We start from the raw sequence: 23,719 nt of genomic DNA on the forward strand, positions 1-23,719 counted from the left end.
AAATATGCCATTTGTAATTTTGCGGATAACCCTAAAGCAGTTGATGATTCTTTCATTCTGAAACCCGTAATCATTTCCCGTAAAGTTTATGTGCTAAAATTGAGTCCTGTGACCTGCAGTTCCATTTCAAGTCGCTACAGACAGATGGCGCTTTCTGCGGACGTGCGCACTGCATTTCAACCGGCAGGTCACCAGTAGCCGCAGGTCGCCAACCCTGTTATGCAAGCGTGAGTCCAACTAAACTCTCCTTTATATCTATCCTGTTCATGAAATATTGCATCCTCGTGGTAAACAAGCAAGTCTTTTTAATGGTAAGCAGACCAAATAAAAATAGTAATGATTATACGATGATAGTTGACCCTTAAGATTAAGGGTACACCAAACGATATGTAGTAAACCACTCTACCTGGCTTTGATGGGTGCCCTTTTTGATCAGCGTGCCACCTCTACCAGGTAAGTAACTGGTTGGTTGTTCAAACAAGCAAACCTCTCTGTGTTCTGTGTTCTTTCCAATGTGACCAAGCCACAGCTAGGCTAATCTATCAGTGACCTGGATCTTTTGGTGCGTTACGTATCCGATTTCACCTGTGGTTGACCTTTGTACCCCAGAGTTTGTATGCTGGGTAAACATACATTTGGAGTCAAGCATGAGAAGCACTAAAATCAGACTTCGTAAAAGTGCGACACGTCCTATCTGTTCTCGGGCCGTCCTTCTACCTCTTGGTAGGAATCTATCAGGATGAAACCAGGCCAGCATGCGCTTTCAAGCTGTTTATTCTCCAGGTCTCTGCACAGGTATCTTTGCCTGCCGGGGTTCTCTCTTGAGCTTCTCGTGCTACGTCATATACGCATGCGTGTTAGTCTAACATGTTAAACAGTTACTGGTGCTAATAAGCTCCACATGTTACAAAGTACTTACCCAAAGTTCAATCTCAAAAATTCTTCTCCACCACAAAGCCAGAATGGTTTACTTGATAACAATGTAAAGAAAATAGGCTGTTTACCAGCTCGAACGACGGGTACAGATCCCGGAAGTAAACAACATTTGACCCAGTTTTCGGCTTTCCCTCAGGGCAGGCCTGATCAAATTACTCACATATTACATACATGTGCTTACGCCAACTAATCTGGTGAACTGAACACATTTTGACCAAAATGGGAAACTTTAATAGACCCAGCCGGTTCATTCTAACCAAAAAGGTCTCCAGATTGGGCCAAAACTTTCAAGAAAAAGAAAGGTTTTCAAGGATTTTAAGTTGGCCTCCACCGCGCAGGTCCACTGTAACGTCTACCCTAAACGCGTTGACGATACTTGGATACTATGCTCTTCTCTGTATAATGTTAACGTTTACTCCTCATGTTGTACACAGGCAAACCTGTACAAGTGACCACCTCTATATTAGGACCACCTGGCCAATGCGACCACATTTTGGTGGTCCCTCGTATATTTTTCCCATTTTTCCCACCAAGCATTAAGACTCCTTTCTATGGTGACCACCTGTCCACATAGACCAGATTTTATTGGTCCCTTGAGTGGTCTTCTTGTGCACTACTGTAGTTTCCTACTATACTATAGAATCATTAGAATGAATTATGCATATGCGTAACGATTTAGATTGTACTGATGATTTGATTACGAGAGAGTGCACTTTGGACTGCGCTTGTGTCCCCTGTTTACGTAGCAAAAACAAAGCTTGAGCGAGAAGATGCGTTGACCGATAGCGCTCAACGAAAATGGTACAAATATTTGAACGGCGCAGGTATTTTGTCTTGTGAGAGAAATGAAAACGTAGTTTTGATATCTATCAAACCTGTGCATTTTCGTATTCCCCAATTTGTGTGTGTGTCTATGTTTCCGGACTTTATATCATAACTCAAGAATATCTAGGTGTATTGGGAAGATATTTGGTTTGTGGTTAGGTGATGGGAAGACGAAGGTCAGCAGGGCTGATTTTGGTGCCCCCTGGTGTGTGACCGTAGTATTGCAACAAAACATCCGTTTTTGTTGTTTTCAGTATCACCACGATGGAAGGCCACATTCCCGTTGTAGACTTCGGTCCGTATGGCCTCTCCAAAGACAACGCGAACGAGGCTGACCTTCAACCCCTGGCTGACAAGTTGGTCCACACCTTCGCTACTGTCGGGTTTGTGTACCTGGTCAACACTGGGATACAGAAATCTGAGGTGAGATTTTGATTTTTCTAACCATTTCTTGTACATGTGTTCTTCATATAGATCTCATCAATGCAAAAATAGGGATGATAATAAAAACTATATAAAAGACTGCTTTTTCATTAGAAAAAAATACCGAAACTAATGATTATCCCCACTCGATTGTAACACTATATCAAAGACTTATGCTAGCCCTTATTGTTATTAGGCTGTTAAGTTTTATTCTGTACCTCTATTTTGTACTATGCATGTGTTGTTGGTATACATTGTACCGTGTACAATAAAGTTCTTCTTCTTCCAAATTAGTTTCTGGAAAATATGTAACAGACAATAGACAGACCAAAAACAATACGTCTCCATTAATTAGTATTGACCCCAATGACCTGGACTATCATGTCTGATAAACGACTAGTTCTACCACCTCTGACCTCTACTGCCCGCCATTCCGGGAAGTCTGACCTTCGCGGTTTGACCTTTTCCCACTCACTGACCACCGACCGACCACCTGCCTTCAGTCACACGCCACATTAACATAACTTGCAAGCAAATCTATCGGTGGCAAGGAAAGTATCCAAAGGGCAAAAGCAGTTTTATTGGCCACTGCTTTTGCCCTTTGTTTTTGCCACCGATAGATCTGTTTAACTTTAAAGGGGGAGTCCTATCCAATTTTACCGCCCTGGTTCCAAATCCTATTTCTCAGTCCCTTGAGTGGTTGTTGAGACCAGTTTTGACTGTACGTTGTTGTTATCATGTCCAGTCGGAGGAACTGTTCGGCGTGGCTGACAGGTTCTTTGACCTGCCGCTGGACGCGAAGGAGAAGTACGCCCGGCCGCAGGACAAGACCCGCAACCGCCATGGATGGGTCTGTGTCGCCAGGGAGAGGTAAGGGGCAGACCGTGAATGGGTGTGATGGATGGGTATGCGGTACATTGAGGGACGGATCAAGAATTCTCGCAGTGGGTCTGCATCGATGAATTGTGATAAAACACTTCCAATTGGCCAGCAATGGCTTGTATTTGGATAAAGTAAAGTAAAACGTACTATATCCAAAGACAAACGATTGTGGGTTCGAAACGATCCACAGAATAACGGTTCATCATGATCGTTTCGAACCTAATACAGACAAACAAGCAAAACAGCGGTCTTCTTGGCCAAGAAAATGATGAACCATGTCTATAGCATGGCGTGTGTCCTCTGCTCTTTTGCATCGGGTGCATAGGTTTCAACTTTCACTTCTCTTTTCTTCTGCAGAAGCAACTTGGAAACACTTGGAAATCTCAAGGAAGCTTTCGATGTCAACATGCCTCTTTCCGAGGGCCAGGTGAGTAGCATTCCTTTGCTTTTTTTATCGGACATTGTGCTAATATATATTCCATTATGAAAACTGGACACAATAGGTAGGTCTACAAGATTTTCAGTTTGTAGAGTTGCCAATGTTTAACTACCGGGTTTCTATTGTAAAACCGCGCCAATCTAATCTTCCGTTATTCCCTTTCTCGGCTTTGCACATTTGGGCAGACTTGGCCGACAGAAGTTCCGGAGTTTGAAGACAAGGTTGTGACGTTCTATGAGAAATGTCGCCGTCTGGACTTGAGGATACTAGAGCTCATCGGCAGAGGTCTGCACATTCCGGTAGGGGGCGCTGCAGTAACGCTGTCTGTTTTAGATATTCATATTTTGTATAACAATCCTTCCAGTCTTTCTCAAGGAAGGGGCTCTCCATTTCTCCTGTGACATCTGTTTATGCAGATAAGATACGCGCACGTGACTCATCAAGTAGTGGGTAAAATGTTGTAGGTAGCTTATGGTGCCCTCTGTTTACATAGTAAGATTGATGTAGGCTGAACTAAAGGCTAAGCTAAATCTCTCTCTCTCACTACCTTTCCTTGTCTGTCTCTCTCCCTCTCACACACTTCTTCTCTCTCTCTCTCTCTCTCTCTCTCTCTCTCTCTCTCTCTCTCTCTCTCTCTCTCTCTCTCTCTCTCTCTCTCTCTCTCTCTCTCTCCCTCCCTCCCTCCCTCCCTCTCTCTCTCTCTCTCTCTCTCTCTCTCTCTCTCTCTCTCTCTCTCTCTCTCTCTCTCTCTCTCTCTCTCTCTCTCTCTCTCTCTCTCTCTCTTTCTCTTGATGTCTTGAATCACGGTTTTATAACAATATTGAAATATATTCTGTAGGATGTTCCCGGCTTCCTGAGTATGTTTCAGTACATGGGGAGGGGGGCGAACAGTACCACTCTCAGCGCGCTTCGTTACCCACCTGTCCCCGATGACGTCAATGAGAAACAAATGCGGTTTGTTTCCTTTTTCTTTCGTACTTCTTCGTTATCTTTTTACTAAGATATGATCAAATTGAAATCTGTAAAGCCATATCTCAAAATTTTATCCCATTTTATCTCGTTTTGGACGTATTCTGTTCCTAGAGCTTAGCAAATGTTGTCCTTTGTAACATTAGATAACGTTAGATTATTTACTTACTAGATAAGATCGTAACTGGGTGTTCATTCGTAAGAAGTAATTATTATGTTGCCATGGTGATTCTTTTGTTTACAGATGCGGGGAACACACAGACTGGGGCGCCATTACACTTCTATTCCAAGATGGCGTCTCTGGCTTGGAGGTACTAAACTTCTCTCACAGCTTGTTTGTGGTGTCTCAGATGAAGAACCCTCGTGTGCTTTAGCCTATCTCAGTTGAGTTGGAAAGGCATTAATATTTTTCTGAAGTTCATCCAGCACGAATCACTAGCACGTCAGTTTGATACAACTAACATACAGTCGATAGCCCAAGTACACCTTGAAGCCCCTGTCACACATTCAGGACCTTCCCATGACTTTGCTCCCGGCCACTCCCAAACCAAGAACGGTGCTGTGTTTGGAGTAGCTTGGAATCCATCTTATCATACCTCTAGTTCAGTCCTTTGATCGCATCTGAACAGAATATGGCTTTCCCGCCTTTCAGCTTTTAAAATTATATTCGGCTGGCACAGACGACTCGTGAATATTAACGATAGATGGTAGGTAACCTTGTCGACCAGCTCCCAACCACATATCACTCACGACTAACACCCAACCATGGTCTGGAGAAGGTCGGAAGGTCATGGTCGACAATGTGTGACAGGGTTTTAACGTTTCATTTTTATTTCAGGTTATGAACAAGGAAGGCGACTACAAGCCCGCCCCGTACCTCCCCGGTAGCGTCCTGGTGAACATAGGGGACATGTTACAGCGGTGGTCAGGCGATAAACTCGTGTCCACTGTAAGTCTAACATCATCTGTTGTTTCAGTGATTTATAAGGGGCATGGATGGATTTGGGTATGAATTATAGTTTTGTTTTTAACTTTAATAGCATTTGAAAGTGGCTGTTGAAATTAAAACGATGGTAGTAACAAAAATGTTTGCATCATTGTGAAGATGATCCTGTCAATTATTCGAAAGTATGCACTTGACGATCTTGTCAACAGGAGGAATATTCTGTTATTGACAGGGTCATCAGGTGCAAGTTTTCCGAGAATTGACAGAATGATTCTGACTGCTTATGTAACTTGTATGTACATTCAAATTATTTTTTTTTGCCCAGGAATTCTAACTACTTACAAAATTAACCTTCTGCCCGCAGCCTTAATTCATAACCAATACAAACTTGGTGCCAAACGGCTACATTGGCAGGCTGAAGTTTAAAGTATGTTCACTAAAGGAAACAAAGTATTCAAAGTATCCAATAGCTCCTGGCCTATCATTTTGCCTCTGTTTCCCAGAAACACCGCGTGGTGATGCCGGAGTCGGGGGCAGACCGGAAGTCGTTCCGCAGGTCCATCGCGTTCTTCACGCACCCTGACGAGGACACCCGACTGGTCTGTCTGGACGGGTCCAACAAGTATGACCCCATCACGGCCAAACAGCACGTGCAGCAGAAGCTCAACTGGTCCTATCTAGACAGCTAAAACCCCTGTCACGCATTCAAGACCTTCCCACAACTTTGCTCCCGATCAGAGCACAATCAACTGTTTATGCAATTTGATAGTTGTTTATGTCCAGGACACGAAAATAGTGTGTCTGGACGGGTCCAACAAGTACTACCCCATCACGGCCAAACATCACGTGCAGCAGAAGCTCAAGTGGTCTTATCTAGACAGCTAAAACCCCTGTCACACGTTCAGGACCTTCCACGAATTTGCTCCGAGTCCCGATCAGAGCACAATCAACCGTTTATGCAATTTGATAGTTGTTTATGTCCAGGACACGAAAATGGTGTGTCTGGACGGGTCCAACAAGTACTACCCCATCACGGCCAAACATCACGTGCAGCAGAAGCTCAAGTGGTCTTATCTAGACAGCTAAAACCCTGTCACACGTTCAGGACCTTCCCACGACTTTGCTCCGAGTCCCGATCAGAGCACAATCAACCGTTTATGCAATTTGATAGTTGTTTATGTCCAGGACACGAAACTGGTGTGTCTGGGCGGGTCCAACACGTACGACCCCATCACGGCCAAACATCACGTGCAGCAGAAGGTCAAGTGGTCTTATCTAGACAGCTAAAACCCTGTCACCGGTTCAGGACTTCCCATGACATTGCTCCCTACTACTTCTTTAGTGCTAAGGTCGTGATTATCTAGTGATTCTCGTTTTGTCCTTTTCCCCCCAGAAACAGCCAAACAACACATGCAGCAGAAGCTCAAGTGGTCCTATCTAGACAGCTAAAGGCTCTTACTTTAGGGAAATAAATGTTTTTCTGACACAACCAATCCGACGTTTAGATACCACCCTAAAGCTGCGTTCTGCAATTCAAAGTGAACCAGTCCGAATTGCCCAGAGGATGGAGACAGACGGCAGCCAAAATGTCGGCTGAATAAAACGCCTGGTTGTGTCTTAGTCACCTCTGAAATCAAATATGTTCCCTTTCTGGACTATATCCCGAATGAACATATAGTCTTGAAATACTGCATTTTCTTCAACTGTTCAAAGCATATACCCATAAATGTTTTCTTTTATCATGAATAGAAAGAAGGTGATACTTGTAATTCCTATGGAATGATGTAAATATAATCTCATCATGTGTGTTCAGTGTTGTGTTGATACAAGTTAAAAGAAGTGCTTCAAACATGACCAGTTGATAGTCACTGCATTTTATGATATGTTTTTATGCTTTAGTGTGGTTAAATTCAAAACTCGCAATATCACACAAGGATTGCATAACACAAAGATACAAAATTCTTGGAAATAAAGTCACAATTTAACCCTAATTGTGACCATCATCTTCAAAATATACTCAATCGTTCCATTTTTACGTGGGATAGACATGCAAGGTGGTACTCTACATCTTTTCATCATGAGATGGGTCTACCTAAAAACAAATTTATTAAAAAGGGGAAACACAGTGTTTTGCTAGAAGGCAATCAACAGAAGTGGACATAAAAGTCTCTGGTCTGGCCATATACCAGCAAAATTGGTAAAGTACAAAAAATCAATGATCACAAGTTTGCTATTCACTATAAAGAAATCTAACTGCTATGCATTGACACACATTCTTAGTCTTCTTACAGTCAGAGAAACAAGACAGTACCAAATTGAATGAGCTTGAAATTGCCTGTCAAAGCTTGCTTCCTATCAAGTCGCATTCTATGCTTTAGGCCTACATGTATATGTACATGTCCCATTGGATAATAAACTCTGTCTCAGTTAATATCTAACTGGCACAAAACATGTCACAACACTCAAGCTAACCAATCTAAAAAAAATGTAAATTATGAATACATATTATCTTGTCAGTTGTTACAACTTTTTTCTTTACTTTTCCTACATACAAATTGAAACCATACTGATGAAACATTATTTCTAAGTATTAGTAACTAAGGAAAGCATCCAAAAAACACAAACCTTTGCCAACTTAATGCAGACCATTCTGAATCAGATCTATGCATGAGAGCTTTCAATTTGTTATGATCCTGTATCTCAATTGAATCTGATTTGTAGAAGGCCAAGTCCAAGGACATTGCCCAGGCTATATAAAAGCATATCACTGTTGAAAACTGAAAACTTATTTGTGTTTATATTTGACATTGATCATAACCTGTGTAAAGTTCGATTATACAAGTCACGATAATTTTTGTCAAGAGAATCTTTGAGCCAATCATGAGCTTGCATGCTCCTTCCCCAGACACTTCAGTGTCTTCCTAGCTGCCACCTGTACAGCATATGGCGTACTCTGTGTCAAAAGTTCTCTCAGCACCTCTTCTACCCTAGTCTCACTCACAATGGTCTCCCTGACGCTGTCAACCTCAGCAAACCTCTGCACACACAACATGGAGCACTCTTTCTCTTTGTCAGTACCACTTTCTATCAGATGGATCAAAGTGTCCATCACACCTTTCTCTACAAATGCATGCTTGTTGCCATCCTGGCAAGATAGAGCAAGCAGATCTTTCACACAGTCTTTTGCTGACACATGTGCAATTCCAAAATATGTTGCATGCTTGGCATCTCCTACAGCTGTTTTCAGCGTATTCATAAAGAAATCTGTATCTTCTGCCTGCAACTGAATAGTACTTAGCTCTTCAGCATCGACAATGTGTGCCAGACAGGAGAGAGTTAGCACTTTCAGGGCCATGTCTTCATTGCTCAGGTGTTTCTTCAGCAGTTCCACTGCTCCAGTGTCTCTTAAGTAGTCCTTGTTGTCAGCCACTCTTGCACAGTTGCCCAAAGTGGTAACAAGAATCTGTATCCACTCTTGCTTGACCTACAAAAGTTTAAAAAAAGAACAACTCCTGATTCAAATTAACAAAACAGGACTACCAGTCAGTACATTCTAGAAAACATAAGAGTTGTATTACACTAATACACTGGCAGAAAAATAGACCTGTTGCAGAGAAGTGACCACTTACATCAGATTTCTCCATGTCATAACGGCGTGCAAGCTCCTCCACTGTCATCTGCAGAAGCCCACTTCTGCACAGAATATGGCTGAACTCACTACTTACATAAGCACAGTCGTTGATAATACCATACAACACTTTCAAACATTCATATAACTGTTCTGCCTCTGTGTCATCATGCTGGATGGCTTGTGATGACAGGAAGCTTCCATACTCCATCAGAACTTCAGCAGCACCAATGTTGGACAGGTGGTCTCCCAAAAGCTTCTTTAATACAGGGTTACTCTTGAGTGGAATGAGAATGTGCTGAATCAAAGCACGATTCACTTCCTCATTTGAATCCAAGTCCTTGCTCCTCATCAGTTCTATGACCTGGGTCGCTCCATCCAGCAAACGTAGCATCTTCCTCCTTCTAACCTCCACTTCTTCTCCAGACTCACTCTCACGATGCTTCGCTACAACGGTCTTGTCATCATCCGCAGACTTTTCTAGAAATGAACAAAAAGGATCAAATTAAAGGGGAGCAATACTTAACATTGAAAAACCTACTGTACTATGCTGAATATACCCCCTAAGTCAAGCCGTTACTTGTTTTACATATTAAGTCTCCCACCATTTGCAACTTGCGCTATGCTGACAGCTACTCGACTGATTGAATTCGGTGAAGTTAGGAAGCGGCATGTCCCCATCAGTTCTTATATATATATGAATAAGGGCTTTTTGTGCTGGCTTTCTCGAAAATGGATTTACATGTAGAGGAATTTTTCAACGAATTAGATGGAATCGACGAGTTAGCAGATGTTTCCAAGTTACAGTCAATGTTGGGAAGGTCTACAAGGAAAGCCAGCTCCAAAATCCCTTTCATTGTACAGTTGTAATCATCTTTCTGTGTCATCTCAAGCTGACATTGTCCCTAAACGCTGAATGTCGTTTTTCAAATTTGACTGTTATAATGGTGGATGCTATACAACTTGATCTTGGATAGTATAGTGAAGTTACACATGGCATATGAAATTAAACATGTTCATCATCTGTTTCCAAAGAAATCCTTCTATGATGAGATGTTGACTTTGCTGCTGCTTTAAGGAAAGGTAGAATATTAGAATAACTTAATGATCCTGGAACATACTTTTCTCAGCTTCTTCTTGTAACGTCTTCACAACAGTCTTCTTTAGGACTTCCTGGAGCTTGCCACTTGTCAGAAGATCTACTTCATCCTCCTCCACTATCCCTGCACAAGACCTGCAGGCTCCACAGTCATCACATCCAGCGTCACCATCTCCACAGCCAGTCACACTACAGTTAGGAACAATAAGCAGTTATGCTTTCCCTGTTGGCTGACTGAATTTCCGAGTAGTCTTCTCTCAACTTTCAAGTTTGTCTTAGTCTAATTCAATCATATGAATATCTTTAACCTCGTTGGTCTATTGCTCGTTGCTGTGTTTTTCATCCATTGCCATTGATATGCAATACATAGTTTGTCTGCCTTTCTCAGTTCCAAGTTCCAGAAAATGTTACAATTATATCGTACCTGCCAGGGATCCTCCTTGTTGTTCCTCGTGCATAGCAGAGTTTCCCTTCTCCTGTACATTCCCCACAGACAACACAGATCATGCACCTGCCACGACTCCAGTTGTGCTCACCACGGCTACAAATTGCAGCTGATTTCCAATCTTCAGCAGCTGCAATGCAGTAGTATGGTACAATAGAAAACGGATTCTTAACTTAGAGCTCATTCTGAATCAAAGTTGAACTGTAATTTCCAACAAAGAAAGTTGAACTTATCACGTTTTTCAACTGTTTAGATTACTCTTGTCTTTGTCAATGAATGAGTGGATCCACTGCTGTCTCTTGTCCTCATTACTTGTACCAGAAAGCTGTGTACTGCCCCTCATTTGCTATGGAAATCATGCCCTAATTTTGCATGATTAATGATGATTTCAATATCAACCTGATTGACATGTCACAAATATGAAATTCCCATCATCTACCATTTTTACTATGAAAGTTTTTCAATGAGGTCCTTGTTTGCATAAGTTATGTCTATTGATGATTTTCTGAAGAGGAAGTTCCCATGAGTGAAATCTCTATCCTGGCACAGAAGGCTTGATTTTTGTAGCATTGTTTTCATTACCATCGCCAACAAGGTAGCCAGCGCTGAATATCTGTGTGGCTGTCTGTCAGTGAACACCATGACTCCATAAGTGGTGCATGGATCTATATGATATTTGGCATGTTGGCAGGAGTTGTGATACTGTCACACAGTAATTCACTTTATCTTCACAGTAGCCAAATTTCATGGTGTCAGGAAAAAGGACATTTTCACTTAACTTTAACTTCACGGTGGAGGCAAGTGATTTACAGAGCGGATATGTGAAGGAATCGTAAATAATAACAACAGTTTTTTCACGGTGATGATAAGTTTACAGTACAGACTGAGGTGATTGTGAAAACAGTGAACATGAAGTTACAGTGAAAGAAAGCAGAATCAAAGTATCTCATGTTCTGCACATGCTATGGTTGTGTTTTTTTACTGAGAGGAGCCAAGGGATATTAGTGTTGTAGGTTTGCGTTCGCTCCTTGTGGCTTTCTTTAAAACCTTTCTATTGTAAGATAACTCAAGAAGGGGTTGATAGATTTCCAAACAGCTTGCATCAGTTTTGAGGTACCCAGATGATGTAATCTGTAATATAATCAATTCAACGTGGCCTAAAGAATAATTTTACTACCCACAAATTAATCAGTTGGCACATTGAGAGAAGTACAAAATGTGCACATGTGTACAAGCAGCACATTGGTTAACAGGTTTTATTTTGGAGGGGGAATTATCCCATAGAATGTCATCTCTGACATTCTGTCTTAGGTATATTTCACACTCCTAACCTGATAACAATGCACAAGATACTGACCAGTTCTTGGGTTACCTATCCGCCTTAGCAGATCTGGGTTGAAAATCCAAGCTCTTCCTTGAACTTTGACCTGGAATTTCTTGCTGTCAACAATGATGAACAACCGTCCAGTCTTCCCGCACACCTTCAAGAAAATGCCAAAATGGGGATAAGCTTACAAGTTAAATATATTAATTAGGTCAACGAATGGGTATTATTTTCTCAGACTACATCTTTCAACACAAAATCAACTACTAGATTTTGTAAAATCGTTTTTGAATCACAGATTAGCCACGGTTATTTTTGGGGTTATTAGTTAATGTAATTTTTGTTGTCTACATTATATACAACTGTCACCTGATTCAAACTAATTGTCAAATTACAAAATACAGTGATCTAATTTTCATATAATTCAGATAGATATCTGGAAAAATGTAACTCCCACTTCTGTACTTGACCGTCTCTTCAAACTCAAAGCAATAACTTTCTTTCCCAACATTATGCTGTCAAATAGTATTCATGAAACTGTTTCTTGAAATAAAATCAATGACAAGTTAGCTTCAATAGAGACAAAATCAGATCTGTTCAAGTTTTCCTGAATTGATCTTAGTCAAACACATACATTTGTACTTGTACAGATAGACCCAGAGTATAGATATCATATTTATCATCATCACTGTACTAAAATCAACAGTAGCTAATTGAACTATTGGCACAAAACTTTGTCTTGAATTAATCTTCTTTCAAAGACTACTTCAAGACATCCTAAATTGTCTAAACCTAATTAACATGTAATTACCTATTTTGTATAAAACCTGGTGTTCTCAGTCCTATCGTTAGTCACTGACGAAAGACAGTGGATGCTGTCTGAAACATCTGACTGTTTCAAAATTTTATCCAGTTGCTTGAGTAATTATTTTTGGCGTATCATCATTCAGGTCAGAGAATAAATAATTTTTACCATAGCCATTCGTTCCACATATTTTCCATGTTCCTGAGGGGTCTGGAGAGTCTTGAATCGTTCCAGGTCAGATTCAAACTGAACCAGGTCACCAACATAGAACTTGTCCTCTATCGTTAGTACTTTTGTCAGGGCTGCTGGGTTGAAACACAGCCTGCAATTTGACAAAGATTAAAATTATCATTGACTTTAAATATATCAGTGGCTTTTGTTAACTGATGAGCCAACAGTAGGGATAAGGCTGAGACATACGTTTGTATCAACAGCAAAGTAAAAGTTGTAACTAGGTATTTCATTTTTAATAGTACCTAGAACTTTCTTAAACTCAAATCGTACGGGCAACAAATACATTTTGTCTCAGAGCCTCTTTCTGCTTCCTATCTTTCTTTCCTTCTACATGTGGTCTTTCATTTTTGATAGTATCATAACATAATGATTCAGCTTGGAGGCAGATCTCTCCATGCTAATGAGCAGCTTAAGTAACCGTTACTTTGTTGTTTTACGTGCTGCATTGTTTCATTCAAATTCAATGTACTCATCTGACAGGATTTTAATCACATAACACTAGTCAGTTCACATTGGGAACTTCACTTTCCCGATTTCAAGGCGGCCATCTTGGAAATCCAATTTTCCATCTTTTTTTTTTCTACTGAACCTAAAGTAAAGTTTCATATATCATTTGAAAGAGCATGATTTCCCTTACATTATGGTGCCTTTAATTTGGCCATAACATGGAAAGCTATGAAGATATTCCTTTTTGAAAGTTGCCCAACCCATACCATAATTAGTTGGACCTGGCGACACAATATCACCCCAGACCAGGTTAGACTTGGCCCATACTGGCTTGATAGTGGACAGACAATGATCCACCCTAATGAATGCCATGCAAATGAGTAGATAATTAGTCTTTCCACTGTGTTGAATACATTCGCATAATCACCAGATTTCCAGTTCAATGGACGGGTTTGGGTTCAATGGGCTCAGTGATTAGAGGTGTCATTGCCCACTGTGACAGGAACAATTAGCCCACAATTGTTTGTAAAAGCCCAGGTGAACTCAATACGGCTGGATATGTACTGACCTAGGAGTACATCGTTCACATGCATTTTCAATCAATCATATCTAAAGCTGTGAACATCACTGACTAATAATTTTTACATGACTATGTTCATGACGAAGAAAGCTTTCAGTGGATACTACACTCATAGGCAGAAATCTAACATTTCTGAAGTTTCCCAATTGCTTCTGGATTTCCCGATGTGAACTGACCAGTGTTACATGTAATTATAATATGTACAACATGTGGTGAGTGGGCTCGGATATATTTCTGTTTTTGACACTTAGGGCCTGGCTCCATATTATGCCTCCATTATTGTGTCTCAAATATTGCAGCAAGATGCCACTTGTACGCTCACCTTCCAATATCAAATCTCACATGGATGTCTCCTTCATGATCAATAAAGGACACACACCCAGCCTCAGTCATCACCTGCAGTCATTGTATGGGCAGACACATTGATATGGGCTAAAGTGGCATATTGTCTTTTGACATATTATAAAATACAATTATGTCATATTCAAGGAGTTTTGAGGATGATTGTTACCTTGGTTTGCAGGGCTTCTGCCTATCAGAAGCATTTTTATCATTGATAATTATAGATCATAAATAAAGCATATTCGTGCAGTCACATTCATGTGCATGGTGTTATTTGATTGTCCTTAAAATATCATCTTCTGTGCTCTGGGTTCAAAACCAACATACAATGAATTATCATAAACCAGTTTAGATATGCCCTGCTCTATTGAAAGCTCAACTCACCGCTAGACCACATAATTTTATACAAGTCAGAGTACAGAGACCTGGACCTCATACATATTTGTTTGTACCTGCATAAAATATTCAGAGATTTTTGTAATTTCTTGTTGACAAAAATGTATATATTAGATATGATACCTTCGCCATGTAAGGTTTGTATCCTCCATGTCCCTCCTGCAGGCTCCTGAGCTCCTCAAGACTCACACTGATCTTTACGAGGTCCCCCCTACCAAATTCAGAGTCTACGGCATGGCATAAATGTTCTTGCATGTCTGTCAAATAAATGAAATAATTAGTGCTTAACATATCCAACAGAAGCACCGACACCTGCCATAGTTAGTTAAAATCCTGCCACACCATAATTGATGTATAGGGCGGTGCCCATCCCCGTTTCATAGCCCTGGGGCCACACTGTGGAGTGTGTTTAACTTCCATACTGTTTCATAGGTATGTACCATTTTTATTAAGTCTTTGGTATGACTCAATGGGCCGCTTGTCCAGAGGTGTCCTGCCTGGGGCTTGAACCCCAGTCCTTCTGGTCCAAGTAATTTGAACCAGATGTGGCAGAGTAGTAGAGGCGCACACCACTACACCACAGGGACACTCCAACTAGGTTATATTAGTACATTGAATGTCACATGATCACATCTGCCCAGATTGAAGCTACATGTATGCGCACTTTGACAGATACATGTACCTGGACCATAAGGTTATAACTCAGTTCATTTACTGAAAGCTCATACATGTCAGACAGATTATATATCATGGCATATACAATTAGCCTCATGTCTTATATCATGTAATTTCCAAGTTGCATGATGCATATTAGTCTTAACATCTGTCAATAGTTGCATTTGTACAGCGTGTATGTTGTCATCCTATAATATTTATTATTAGGTGGGCCGACTACTCCCTCTTCGCAGCCAGGGGCTGAATTGCGAGGAGGGCACAATTGGCGGGGCTAGATCACAAGGGTCTGGAGCGGCTGCCATTCAGCGCTAACTCAGGTGACCTCAATACGGCAACTCACACCAGGAAGGACCCCTACTCTTTTCGATAAGTGCGGGAAATGAAATCAACTTTATCATATGTGCACTTCAGGAGCATGCTGTTTTCTATTAAGCAGCTCCAGTATCACTTATTTCCCTGCTTTCAGTTTCAATATTTTCTATCAAAAATGGCTTACCTACAAGACTTGCCCTCTTGACAAGTGAAGCATGAAGGGGGAATCCTGCACTCGCACTGGGTATGTGGACACGAATCTTGCCAGAGGGAAAGATCTTTTCCACAACACCAATCTTTCCTGCAGCCTGGTTTCAAGAGAGTTAACAACTGTAACAATTAAATCAAGGGATGGTATATACATGTACACAGCTTGTCCTGTGAAATTCTAAATGTAAAGCTGGAACTGAGTAGACAAAGGGAAGATAAGGCAGGGGATTGTTAAGATGAAACAGAAAATGTTGATACAGCTGCTATATTTTATATTATCATATAGGTAGATATCGTTGACCAATCAGAAGGCTCCATTTGCGAGTCTGTAATCTTCATACAGACCCGTAAAGCAGGTCTGTAAACTTTGTATGGACCCGCGGGTCTGTAAACTTCGTACGGACCCGGTGTTCGAACGTTACCATGAAATGACGGGGGTTTATTTTTATATTTCATGTTAAGACAAATACTACACAAATCAAATACAACATAAAGTACTACTAACTACCATATGGACAAAGGCTTAATATGATAATAACGTTAATGACCCGCTTTGGAACGACCATGCCTTATCACACCGTATAGACCAAAGAAAAGCGGGTCATTAACCCTATATTAAATTGTGTGCTAAATTATATGAATAACAGTCCGTGGATGTCACTAGAATGATGTAAGGAAATAATATCCATTTTCTACCACTTACAGCGTAGTAACCATCGTTCCAAGGGGCAACTTCTTTCTGAACTTGCTTGATTTTGGCCTTGTCAGCATCAACCTTTACCCAGTCCCCTCTCTTCAGCTCACTGTTGTCATCTCCCTTATAGTCCTCAGCGTTCACTTTCTCCAGACTTGTAGGATTGAGAAGACATCTGCATTTGAAAGAGGAGGTTTGATTGACTATAGGTGGATTCGTTATATTTCAATCCATACTGTAGGCATAGGATTGAAATTTTTTTTAATACTGTATTTCTTTTCCTTCTGTCAAATCTTCAAATCGACTCTTCTCTGTCATTTTTGGACCAAATGACCTTTGAATGAAATTAGATTTGGCACAAAGATAACGTTATATGGTAGGCAATTATACCCCCTCCTAACAGCTTTTTATTCCTTTTTTTGAGATAGGCCTTAAAAACGATTTTATTATTATAAGTTTTTTTGGCTATTTTCAGACCAAACACGTATATTTTGGGCTCCTGTGCTCTGATATTTAAAGCAAAGGACCTGAAATTTGTTATGGGGATGCATCAATTTTGATATTTGTTCAATATTCTCCACTCCAATTTTTGACATACACTACTTCAAAATGATTGAATTTTATTTGGGGAGTTTTTTCTATGTTTATTTTCAGTGCGAAGGGCGAATAGGCGCGCAGCATTTCTATAAGCGATGGCCTGCTTGGCCAACCCAGATACAGCCAATGAGGAAGTGCCTTTCAAACCAGTGTTCTCGCCAGGCCTTTTCAGCATAGGGGCCCCCGATGCTATGATCTGGACCCCCTATGCTGTAATCATGGACCCCGATGCTGTGTTTCAATGAGCATAGGGGTGTTTCTTTCTGGGAAGAACCTTCATAAATCTTATAAAAAGTTCATATTTGGCTTTTGAATGAGGATCTGAGAGAGAAAAAACTGCAGGAAATAGTGTCTTATTTGGTTATGAAGTTCAATATTTTGTGCGGGAAGATGCCAGACTCCCAACCATTATCATGTCTTTGGCACTCCGCGAGTGACTTGCGCCGTGCAAAGTTGGCCTTCTGTACCTGATGACCCCTATGCTGGGAAAAAATCCTGGTGAGAACACTGCAAACTATCCTTGAACTTCCGAAACTGAAGCTCTGGACAAGATGGGGCGAAACTTCCGCAGAGTCCCACAAATTCCAGAGGCCATGGCATGGACAGTTGTATACAAATACAGCTTTAAGTACAAATAAATGGTACTTATTAATAAGTGGTTTTGGAATGGTCCAGTATGGCTGCTGAAGAGTCTATTCTTGCACAGGAGTCAGATTAAGAAAGCATGTTGGGTTGGGATAAATCTGTAGTTTCCTTTTGGTAGCATTTTTCTGAAAGGTGCCATCTTTGCACAGGGGCCACTGCTTTGGAACAGTCCGACATTGTATGTTATATGCTCTCAGACTTTGTTCAGGTGATGACTATCAGTCAACAAACAAAATGTTTTGTAATAGTATAGTATAGATCTGAAATAGTAATAGTGTGCACTAAAATGTCTTTGTAATCCCTAACCTCAGACCACTCAGGAAACAGATGAAAGCATCTCCATCAATGTCAAAGTGATGAACAACTCCAGCTGTCTCCATTGCCTACAACATGTAAGAGTAACAAACAAAAAAGTCTATGCAAGAGTTGTACAGCAATCTATTCAAGCGAGATATTTCAGTCTGCAGAAGATATGTGTCTTTACCTTTAGTGCCTAATTTCAACTCATTCGATGAAGAAATGAACTTGTTATAAAATCAGTTGCATTACTTCTTGACCGAGATGATTTTCAATCTTTTGCAGGTCTATCATATTTTTCCAAACTGTAATTGCAATTTATTTAGGTTGTCCTTTTGTCATCAAGATACATGTAATTGCATCACTTTTGGAAATTACTGATAAGTCACCCGATTAAAGAACTTCAACGAAACTTAATCTTTTGTCAAACAAGACCTCAGGGACAGAGCCTTGTTTTTACACAATGACTCATTCATATGCCGTTCAAAACATGATGATAATCATGCCCTCAAGCACTTTGGTCCTCGAAATGGTAAAGCAATAGTTACAGTTTCCTTAGATTTCTGTAACTCACCCTGCTCACAGGGTTCACAGGTCCACCATGACCCAGTTGGTTGGCATTGAATGTTTCAGGATCCACAGCCACCTTCACACAGTCTCCCTTCTTCAGGTGTTGAACAGTTTCCTGTGAAAGCTGTTCCTCTGGAAAAAATGTTTATTATAAATGCTTGAAAAAAAATTCATGTACACTTGTGTTACCAAGGACGTTACCACCTAAACAGAGCAGGCTAGGCCCTTGATGGTATCCACCAACTTAAAGGAATTTTAAAATGCTACACATGAGTCGTTGAAGAAATTCATCAGTCACGTGTAATAACAGTTACAAGAATATTCCTCAAACAGTGACTTAAAAAGAAAGGTAGCGAAATACGCACCTCCAAATTTTCGACGTCTTCTGTACGTCTTGTTCACGGAGTGACCTAGTCTCGCGAGAACTACGCGGGAATTACGCAACTCTAGGTCTATGAACCCACAGGAAGATTAAAGAGGCAGTCCACATCCAGTTGGAACGTGCTGGGATGGACCGTACCGGAGGTTGGGAGCTGCCCAAGTCCTACTTACCCCTACTCCGCAAGGAGGCGGGGGAAGCAGGACGATCTTCACAAGTCTCGGCCTAGTCTCGCGAGACTAGGTCACTCCGTGAACAAGACGTACAGATCTAGAAGACGTCGAAAATTTGGAGGTTGGTATTTTGCTACCTTTCTGTTTAAGTCACTGTTTGAGGAATACTCTTGTAAGCTACACATGAGGACTGTGAATTGATTTCATGGCATTGACCCACTGAGTCACAAAGTACACTAATTTACCACTAGAAGATCAAAAAACAAATACGATTTTGATAATAAAAAATTCATGGCCATGTAGTTCCCTTGGTGTTTGAAGTAAATAAAATGCTACTTATAACTAAATGTTAAGTTAAAATAGATGTTAAAAATAAATAAATGTTACTTACTTCAAATGAATAATTTATATCCTATTTGATACACGTATATGAAAAAAATGTATAATGGGCAATAGGCCATCATGTTTTTGTTGACATTGCTGTTGCTTTGTTTGTACAATACAAGCAAACCAATAGTGTACTCATGATCAGTATGCGGTAGGACAAAGATTCCTGACAATCATGCATTTAACAGTGACTGTCACTAGCAGCAGCTGTTCTCTTAATTGTTGGAAAGGCCCACACAAGTAATACATGCAACGCACATCAGTGTTCTAGTCTACATGTACTTCCTCTGGTCTAGTATTCTCTGAAATTTTGTTTTGGCAGACCAAGACAGTAGTACACAGTGCATGTTTTACATAGAAGTTTTTGAGTATGTTTCAGATGACCAAGCACACCATGCACAAGCGTTTGATTTTCAGCAATATCTTTTGTGGGCTGACTATGCACAGTGTGTGTTAAGTGCATGATTGTGTGTTTATTGATTACAAGGCCACGCCCCCTGTTCTATTTTGAACACCTCCATCCAAAACTAGGGCTTGACAGACAAAAAATGCCCGCACCGCTTGGTTGTCAATAATGCCACTGACTTTGCTTAAGCTTTTCTGGCTTTGAAACCAGAGAAAAATGCTTTCAAATTGCCTTTTTTGTTGAAGGCTGTATCGTGTGTGGCGCCGTGTGGCGCAAGAGTAGAGCGCGCGGCTGTCAAACAATGGGACCAGGGATCTAATCCCGGGTTGTGCCCAGAGACATGTCCGAACTTGCACCCCGACGTTGTGCCCTTGGGAAAGGCACTTAACACGACTTTCCTCACTTCACTCAGGTGTAATTGAGTACCTAACTCAGCTAGGGTTAGGGACGTCCCTCGGATAGGACGTTAAATGGAGGTCCCGTGTTTGGGGAGAGCCACACCCCGCGCACGTTAAAGAACCCACCACACCTTTCGAAAAAGAGTAGGGGCTTGCCCCGGTGTGCGATGGTCCAAATCTTACAGTCCGGTCTGGGATGACATCTTGAAAAGGTGATAGTTCACCTGTTATGTCAATCCTTCCATAAAATGTGGTAAATCGAAATAAATTGCAGCGTGAGCGTAACGCCCAAAGCCGAAGCGGTAGGCGACGCATAGCGTTACCCTGTCGGTGGGCATCAGCGCCCAGTTTTTGACAAGCAGCCGATGCACGTGTAAAACAGGGTACGTACATCTGTGACAGGGTTCTCACTGTATTAGCTGCATGCATTACAGGTGCATGATATTTAGTAACTAAGAATTAAAATGCCGTTCTTTTACTTCCCTGTTCACTTTCAAATTAACCAGTATCGCATTACAGTACGGAAGAGGCGAAACTCTACGCTTGCCTAGTAGACTTTGTAGTAGCTGCAGAATGTGGTACAAGCTCCCTGCCCTTGAGTGCCAGAGCTATTTTCTTTTTCAATTCGTTTTTGTCCTGAGCATGCATACAACCAATGCAGCGGAAAACCTGTCACAGATATACGTAATCTGCTTTGCACGTGCCATTTCTGTCCTACCAGCGCTGTTTTTGATGGAGGTGTTCTATAAATAGAACTGGGGGTTCTATATGTTTGATATGGTGTTTGACAGGATCGGTCTATTGCAACAAAAGCTCAGTTGCTGTGGATTTGCATCTGATTTCACATTAATTGATTTAATTTGACAAATTATTCTTGTTTACCTGAGGAAACTTCAGTCAGAGCTTTTGGGTTGTACCACCATGCTTCAGACCTCAAGACAAACTCCACCTGGACTTGATGTTTTCGGACCTTCTTCACACAACCTGTCTTCCCCAGACACTACAAGGATGGACATTCACCGTATTAAGTATTTTTCACAAGTGCTGCCAAATGTGTAGCAAGTTTAGCCCAAATCCATGTCAAAAAACATGTCCCCTCATTTGACTGAGAGAGTAAGCCAACAGGCAGGGCTGTGATGTATATTATGAACTCTGTGAGGCCACCATTACTAAATGTATTAACAGCAATGCACTTTATCCTGCCGTGTGCATCTGTCCTGAACACACTCGATGTACATCATTGTAAGCATAGATTGGCCAGAGGCTTCATCAATAAGATACATGTGTGGCTCGATAGCTGAAATGGGCACAGACAAATGTGGGAACATGGATTTGGGCATAAAGTTATGTGGGAACATGGATTTGGGCATAAAGTTATGTGGGAACATGGATTTGGGCATAAAGTTATTTCAGATTTGGTGGGAATCACCTTATAGTAAACAAGATTTTGAATTTAAAAGGTCCAAAAACTGAAATAATCTCTTATATTTCGGCAAATGATCATTTTGTCTACAAAGATAAGAGCTTTGTAGCTTGCAGCAACACATGCACTATGCAATTTGAAAATATTAACATTCAATTAATTCAATCATATTGTTAAGTGCAGGATGCAACTTACACACAGCATCCCTTCATTATACCCTCCATGCAATATCTGCAAAATCTTCAGCTTCTTCTCATCCTTCACCAACCTAACAAGGTCTCCTTCCTGGATGGGTTCTTGTTTGTTCTGTGTTGCACTGGACTCCCTGGTCTTGGTCAGACACCCAGAGAAAATAATCTCCCTGCAAGCAATCATACCAAACAGATAAATGTGGGGATGCCCTTGTTTCCCTCTTTAGAAAAAGTTCCAATCATACAATGTACCAATTGTGCCAAGTATATACAGTGTAGTATATGAAATAGAAAGTTCTTTTATTCACAACCAATTAAGTACAGTCAAACCTGCCCAAGGCGACAACCCGGGGGACCGAGCAAAAACGGTCGCGATGGACAGGTGGTCGCCATGAAAAGGATTCCACTCATAACATGTTTCCAGGTCGAGGTGTTCAAAATATACAGTGTACTACGTAGATGGATGGAAAATCATATGATTTTAAACAACATGACGCCGACCAGGTTCAATTCTCATTGACAGAAAGATCCTACAGAAATTGCATTTTCTGTTATCGTTGTAACATTTTGTATACTACATCGTGTACAAATATTCGTCATACTTTTGACTAAAAAAAATGTCTGCCTATTCATATATTCTTGTTCGTCAAGGTCTTAAAAACATTTCTGCGAAATCCGACAGCAAAATCCAATGTCACCACAAGTAACTGAGTTTGCAAGTAAGTTGGGCCAAACAAAATTCACTATGTCTTGCACGGTGCAGCTGAGCAACCAGATATTTTGAACCCTTCACAATTATCATAAATTATGATGATTATTTTTTTTAAAAATGCAAGATACTTAGTCTAGTATTTTCTGTAAGAATAATTATTGCTATTGAAACAGTAAATTTCTAAAATCATGTTTGTACCAACATTGTTCGGTCTTGGAACTCGACAGCAACATCGTTTCTCAGAAGTCTTTCAAAAATGGTTCCTGACACTCCAATGACCTAGAAACAGCAAAATTGTGTTGTAATATAACAATTATACTGACTCTTACAATAAAAGCAGTTGTGACATTATCTTTGAATTCATTGTACTGATATTGAAATGATTAATGATACACTTTATGCATTTTCCTAGTAACGTACCTTGACCATGTCATCATTCCATGGCAGTCCATTCTCTTGTTGTAGGCTTTTAAAGGTGTCTTTGTCAACCTTCACTTCCACCTCATCTCCCATCTTCAGGCCGTACTCATTTGGCTGATCATTTTCAAGGTTTCCTGCAGTTAGTCCAAGCAAATCTGGAAGCGACCGTTACATAAGTTAGCTGCAAACTAAATATAGATCTTGTGCTACTACACATCGTGGTGAATGCAGTATCTAAGACAGTCATGCGACTATATGAAGACTATGATCATATAATGATAAATCATTAATCATATCTGGGTCTACGGACAAAATAATCATGGTTGATTTAATGGTTGATTTTCAATAGCAACATAATATTGAATTCTGTTAGACACAAGCCTATCACATGGCATCTATAATGACCACCACCCTCACTGCCAGCCAGTTTTGTATGACTCTAGTATGACTTATTATTTTTAGGAAAACAAAGATGAAAATTCGACTCTCAGGTCTTGTTAAAGTTTATTC

General features: G+C 40.7%; 2 protein-coding genes across 4 annotated transcripts in view; one reads left to right on the top strand and one right to left on the bottom strand.

Moving 5' to 3' along the window:
* Positions 1–7,225, top strand: part of LOC136425354 (uncharacterized) — an 88,868-nt gene extending 81,643 nt beyond the window's left edge. The window contains exons 1-9 of one of the 3 annotated variants that reach the window (XM_066414203.1): positions 170–227; positions 2,016–2,184; positions 2,930–3,054; positions 3,424–3,493; positions 3,691–3,804; positions 4,344–4,459; positions 4,719–4,785; positions 5,313–5,423; positions 5,924–7,225. In XM_066414203.1, coding sequence (XP_066270300.1) covers positions 220–227; positions 2,016–2,184; positions 2,930–3,054; positions 3,424–3,493; positions 3,691–3,804; positions 4,344–4,459; positions 4,719–4,785; positions 5,313–5,423; positions 5,924–6,109 — 966 coding nt within the window. In that variant the 5' untranslated portion in view covers positions 170–219 and the 3' untranslated portion in view covers positions 6,110–7,225. The other 2 variants (XM_066414202.1, XM_066414204.1) reach the window with 2 other exon arrangements.
* A 53-nt stretch (positions 7,226–7,278) lies between these two features.
* LOC136425353 (uncharacterized) lies at positions 7,279–23,388 on the bottom strand. The gene is made up of 16 exons (XM_066414201.1): positions 23,210–23,388; positions 22,992–23,068; positions 22,082–22,247; positions 21,346–21,463; positions 18,725–18,852; positions 18,160–18,236; positions 16,621–16,786; positions 15,892–16,015; positions 14,844–14,977; positions 14,305–14,378; positions 12,890–13,043; positions 11,950–12,073; positions 10,572–10,722; positions 10,170–10,336; positions 9,050–9,528; positions 7,279–8,904 (listed from the first exon to the last, which is right to left on the bottom strand). Exons 1-16 carry the CDS (start codon positions 23,300–23,302, stop codon positions 8,299–8,301), a joined length of 2,838 nt encoding a protein of 945 aa, XP_066270298.1. The 5' UTR covers positions 23,303–23,388; the 3' UTR covers positions 7,279–8,298.
* Between the last annotated feature and the right edge of the window lie 331 nt (positions 23,389–23,719).

This window comes from Branchiostoma lanceolatum, chromosome 19 (assembly GCF_035083965.1).
Source record: "Branchiostoma lanceolatum isolate klBraLanc5 chromosome 19, klBraLanc5.hap2, whole genome shotgun sequence".
NCBI lineage: Eukaryota > Metazoa > Chordata > Leptocardii > Amphioxiformes > Branchiostomatidae > Branchiostoma > Branchiostoma lanceolatum.